Here is a 6,118-nt window from a genome sequence, read left to right as displayed (position 1 = left end):
CCAAAAGTGCTACAAGTATTAATACACAGAAAGAGAGTGGCGTCGCATAAACATTTCTGTTCTGCATTTGGAAAGGAGCTCATTGATAATTTATGTTGTATGATGATGAAGAGGAACATATAGTATGGAAAGTTACAAAACAGCACCTGAGATGAATATTTTTTAAAAAATCTGCAGATGCTTGTAGTCTGCCCTTAAGAGCCCTCAAATTGTTGACTGAGGACACCTCCTCTTTCTTGGTGTTCATTTTTAATCGCATTTTTAATGCTGAAGATTCCCGAAGCTGTGCCAGTGTTAAAACAGGATAAGCAGGATGACACAATGAACTAGATACTAATTAGTCTGGCATGAATCCTGGGGGAAAATGAGAAGAATATATGGGATTAAATAGAGACATTAAACAATTAGAATACAAAGTTGGTGATTTAATGTATAGCAGACCTTTAAAAAAACCTAAACAAACCAAAACCAAAACACCACCTTATTTTTTAATGTTTTTTTCCTTATCAGAGGAAACTAAAAAGGTAGCATAGGCTACCATCGGTGTATCTTACATTATTATACTACATATATTCTCAGTACAGATGTTATTCAGGCCATTTGGGCTTTCACGTTAAAGCTGTTCATCAAATCTATAAAAAAAAGACAGAAGAACAAGCCTTGACATTTCTAGACCCAGTTATCAAACTGGTAGTCCACTGTGTTTCTTATCAAGGAGATACAATTCAGATCAAAGATTTCTCTATTCAAAGGATTACCGAATGATGTCCTGAATTCTCAGCTTTAATACGTTTCATATTTGACAATAAAAGAAATCCACCTCTAAAAGCCATTTTAATGCACCTTCTTCCCAAGTACGCAAAAACTTTCCGAGCATGCAATTTCCTACAAAAATGACCCTTGCTTGGTACTCAGAATGAGCAGAATTTGCAGGATTTCAGAGTCCTACATAACACTGTTCTAACACTGGCATTCACAGATCACTAAGGAGCTTCTTGGCAGCAGGGCTTCCCACAGGGACACAGCACCTACTTCTACAATTGCAAAGGACTGAGATGTCAGACACTTTATTTTTGGGATATTAACAATTGGTCTTGTGTCAGCTGGTTCTGATTGGTTTCACAACTCTGCTGGAGCTCTGCACACTGAATTTCTTCTCAATCACACCTTGCTTTTCAGAAGAGAAGTGTAATCGTGTCCCAGTGACCTATTTCTAAATATGCAAAACAAGTTTCCTGCAGCATCGGTGAACTCCAAATACCTGACAGCGTAGTAAAATGTTTACTGGCTTTCGTTAAGAATGCTCTGCAATACTCACATGCAGCCCCAAACACAAATAAATGTGCCAACATCCCAACCACACTGATAGACACCCATCTATCACCACCCACCACGTTTTCCATAGCATCCCTACTAACAACGTCAAATATTCACACTTTACCTTCGTGTTTTCTACTGTTTGTCACTGACCTACATTAAGTTGTAAACATTGCTAATAACCTGCCAGTTTGCAGCTTCCATAAGGAACGGGCTGCCGCTGATCCACCTTGCTGGAGAAGTGCTGCAGGCAACACAACTCCCAGATACACAGACCCCTATCTTGTGAGATGTTGGTTCAGTGCTCCCGTTCCCAGCAAGCCCTGGCAACTGGAAAGCTTCTGGAGGTTACAGACAGTTCAAGGCAGACTACAGACTGCTTCAAGTTGTACTTTAAGAGTGTACAAAGGCTAAGCTTGGTGCTGAATTTAAAATCTCCCTGGCTGGCTTTGTACTGGGTGCAGATCTGGATCCACGGATCTGATCTGAGGCTGTGCTCAAGGAGTGCTAGAGATAGCACTGTGCTGTATGTGTGTGTTGCAGAGTTCAATGGCTCTAAGTGGTTTTAGTTTCATCTAAACAATTGAAAACAAAAGAAATTATTAGCTGAGGTCTCAATAAGGAAAGATCCAAGCACATTCTTTCAACAACAGAAGTTTTTGTCCTGCTTCCTATCCAGTAAAATTCTGGTTTCTCTAACAGGTTTTAGGAAGTGCTTGCTTCTTCCCTGACCTACCTTTATCTAAGTCCATTGACTTAATACTCAAGCTGATAAAGGCAGGAAAGGATCAGATGTGTCCATGAAATAACCGCTGGAAAACTGAAAGTGTCATGTTATACTTCAGTCATAATTAACAATGATTTTCCATGTGACATTTTTGACTTTTTACCATAAAAGTAGTAGTGAAGAAAATTACACATTATGCTCAGGAAGAAGCAAAACCAGTAATTCAGTTTCAGCATGCTTCCCAAGGTAGTACCAAGGTTTATGGATTTTCTATCCACAGGTGGGGATTATTTTAATATAAAGTGAGCATCATGTGTCAAATGTTTGCTCCATTTTCTCGGGAGATTTCCCACCTTGAGCTTTTTGTCCTCCTCCAAGGCACAGATTTATGAACTGCTGCCTCCCTGATGCACACACTTACATGTTAAAGTTCTTCAGGTATTGCTTTTCATTGATGCCTCTTCTGCTTCCAGAAAGGGACCTCTATCTCATCAAAAGCCATCCCACAGTCATATTTGCAAACCCAAACCCTCTAATTTCTAGCAGACAAAATGTTCTCTGAGCCTCAGCATCCAACCGATAGTAAGAATCATCTTCTCCGTGCTGGATCTTCCAGCCATTGCCCACACACCTTCAGTTTCTCTTGACCTGTTTCTCATGCAATACCATGACTCAGTGACTGAAATTTCTGGTGACAAACAAAACCAATTGTATAATGCTTAATATTCGTCCCTGTGTTCCCTACTTGTTTTCAAAGTGTACAAGTGCTGGCAACCAACGTCACAGTAATTTTATTCTGCCATTTTCTTGACAGAAACAGATGTGAGAAAGCAACATGGAGCTCAAGAGAGGAAAGACCTTCATCAAGTCCCCTGTGCAACACGAGAAAGTGCCAGCAGTGCACACAGCTCCTGTCAACAAAGATGATACAGGGAAAGACAAAAAGGCAGCTCTGGAAGGAAAGCAAAGCGTAGCTGAAGTCCAGCTGGCGTGTTTGGCCACACACAAGAACTACAGATTTTCTACCCGGGCAGCGAGGAATGGAGCTGGTGACCACAACCTGGAAAAGTCCTCTGGGTCCTCCTACAAACTTGTAAGGAAGAGCAAAACTCATGACTGCGTTCCTGAGGCAGACAAAGCAGAGCAGTGCAGCCCCAGCGGCAGGGCGTATGAGGAAGGCTTTTCTGGAAAGGGTAAGGGGCGACTTGTCAATAGCATCAGCTTTTCGGGGACGTCCAGCTCTAGCAGTAAGAAGGAGTGTGTGGTCAGCCCCAGCCAGTCTGCCTGCAGCAGTCAGATGATCGATTACAGGAACTTTGTGCCACAGATGCCTTTTGTACCAGCAGTCGCAAAAACCATTCCCAGGAAGAGGATTTCCCTCAAAAGATCTAAGAAAGGGCTCAGAGATATATTTCATATACGAAAAAATAAACCAGACAGCCTCACTTTCCTGGTTGAGAAGGACAAGAATCTGTCTTCTCCAGGCTGCAAGAGTGAGTTTTCTGGACGTCTTGCAAAGTACTTTTTCAAAACTGGAGAAACATTTGTGGCTGACTGCTTGTCACAAGACTGCTCAGACAGTGAACTGCAGTCTGACTCTTCCTACGACTACTGCAACACCCTGTGTGAAGATGTCGCCTCGCTGAAGAGCTTTGACTCCCTCACTGGCTGCGGGGAGATCTTTGCCGATGAGAGCTCTGCTCATGTGGAGCTGGAAAACAGCAAAGAAGTTTTGCTGAGACGAGGCAAGCACAAAGACAGCCCTGTCATGGGCTCTTTCCAAGGGGGTGTGGAGCAGCTGGCCTCTCCTGGCCAGAATGAGACGGTTGAATTTGCAAAGTTTTGGGACAACATCAACAAATCAGTGAGGCTGCATCAGAGCGCTCTGTTTGATAAGAAGTTACTGAAGGTGCCGAGTGCTGATGTGGAAAAAGCCAGAAGCCAGGCTGCTGCACCTGTGACAGAGCCCCAAGTGTCACCTGATAAAGATGGTGACAGTTCCAAAGATTGCTCCACAGAAACAGGAACGCCAAAGAGCGACAACCAGGAATCCACATCCACCAGTGATGAAGGCTACTATGATTCATTCTCTCCCGGACAAGAGGATGAAGTGAAGGAAGCTCAGACGCCTGGGGTGCCAGGTAGATTTCCAAGAGACAGCTACAGTGGAGATGCTCTTTATGAGCTCTTCTATGACCCAAACGAAGTACAAATAAACCCAGTCCTAGACGATGACTTATGCACATCTGAAAGCATTTCTGAACAAGCCATTGAAATCCCTTTGTCCATTTATAGCTTTCACGTTGGAGCTGAGGAGAACATGGCTTCCCAACCAGCTTTAGACATTATCAGCCAGGGTTTTTTCCACAGCACATGGAAAGGCAAGGAGTGTTTGCTAAAGCTCTGTGACACCGAGCTTTCACTGACCATGGGCATAATAAACTGGCTGCGAAAACACTCGGGACTTGCTTCCTCCCCTGACTCTCTTCAGAGTCCTCAATCACAGCCGGAAAAGCCTAATGATTCATCGATCCCACCCAGCACCGGTCCAGAACAGAAAGTGAGCACAGAAACTCAGCAGGAGAAAGCGAGCAAGGAAGAATTTAATACATTTAACCTACACGTGTCTTTGGATGAAAGCCAACAGACAACACAGGCCTCTTCAGTAAAAGCTGCTGAAAGAGATGACAGCCTGGACTCTTGCCCTGACACATCTAATTTGAATTTCCAAGGAAGGGAAGGGAGCGACCACAAGGATTCATCTACGGTGCCTGCAACTGTGGAAACAACCAGATCATCAAGTTACCCACCACAATCCCAGGCTAATGGAGACGATCTGCAGACATCTTCAACTGAGAATGAGAAGGTGACAACTTCAGAAGGATGTGAGATACTCGGAGATAAAAACCCACTGCCAGAAAAGCTGAACAGAGAGAGCAGTTCCCAGAGCTCTGACAACCCGTCATTAGATGACAATCACGAAGTAGAGTCATGTTACTCCTACAAGACTGCTGCAACCTCACTCCTGGATCCCCCTGAGCCCGAGGACAGAAATAAATCAATGTATCGCTCTCTCTCTATTTCCTGTGACAAACCGCTGCAGCCTCTTACTCTCAGACGCTTCCAAAGCTACATTAGCCCCACGCCAACAGAGAGCAGCACTAACATCGTGCAGCTCTTGGAGCACTGCGTAACACAAGTGGCATCTTTAAAAATCAGCTACGAAAACAAGCACCTGGAAGACAAATGCATTGGGAATGAAATGAACAATATCATTAGTAAGATGTCTCAGTATAAAAACAAGTTATTGTTGCAAAATGAATGCAACTGCATTGTCCCCAATCCAGCATACTCCAGTATTCCTAGCACAAACCAATACAACTATGAGACAAGTCTGCATTCCAGCAGTCTGTATCATTTGAAGCAAAAGGAGAAGCAAATTTGCTCTGAAGATCAGAAAAGCAGAGCAAAAATCCTAGATGAGGTCGCTAGAAGCAAGATAAATTTTGAATACGCCCAGCTAAATAATGAAGCCCTCTCCTATTTGAAAGACTTTACATTCGATCTCAGTCCAAGCGACTCTGCCCCTGCTACAACTCTTAGTAGACCAACATTTTTACCTCTCTTTAGCTCTGTCTGCTCAGACATACCTGCTACTTTTTCACCAGCTTCATACAGTACCAGTGTCTCTCTCGCTGACTCTCTGCAGCCTAAGGAGGCCAAGCAGTGCAGCCCAGGGCCGTGGAGCTATGCAGAACCCCCCTGCAGGGGCCTGACTGCTGGGAACGCTCTGTCCTCGCACCCAGAGGCAGTGACACCGGACACAGCCTTGACAGGGAGGAACCACCAGTGACACAGCTGCATTGAGAAGGTGAGTGCTTATGGGGAGTCTGAAATCAACTGTGAAATAAGGAACATCTGTTCCCTTTTCTCAGAGGGTCACTTACAGCAGTGGACTCTGAAGCATACTCAGGATTTCTCAGTTTTCCTGTTTCATTGTTCTTAATCTTCACTTCAGTGTTGTAGTTAAGAGTATTCACAATTTAAATGACACAATTGCCCATACCAGGAGCC

General features: G+C 44.0%; 1 protein-coding gene across 1 annotated transcript; it reads left to right on the top strand.

The window, feature by feature from the left end:
• Positions 1–2,879: 2,879 nt before the first annotated feature.
• Positions 2,880–5,897, top strand: AMER3 (APC membrane recruitment protein 3). Its single transcript, XM_010189088.1, has one exon. It carries the CDS (start codon positions 2,880–2,882, stop codon positions 5,895–5,897), a length of 3,018 nt encoding a protein of 1,005 aa, XP_010187390.1.
• The last annotated feature ends 221 nt before the right edge of the window (positions 5,898–6,118 follow it).

This window comes from Mesitornis unicolor, unplaced genomic scaffold (genome assembly GCF_000695765.1).
Source record: "Mesitornis unicolor isolate BGI_N332 unplaced genomic scaffold, ASM69576v1 scaffold4307, whole genome shotgun sequence".
Classification (NCBI taxonomy): Eukaryota; Metazoa; Chordata; class Aves; order Mesitornithiformes; family Mesitornithidae; genus Mesitornis; species Mesitornis unicolor.
Note: the sequence above shows the minus strand (reverse complement) of the source record. Positions and strands in the feature narration are given on the sequence as shown.

What these genes read in the sequence shown, in the direction of transcription:
- AMER3 (XM_010189088.1), top strand. Translation starts at nt 2,880, where the DNA reads ATGGAGCTCAAGAGAGGAAAGACCTTCATCAAGTCCCCTGTGCAACAC.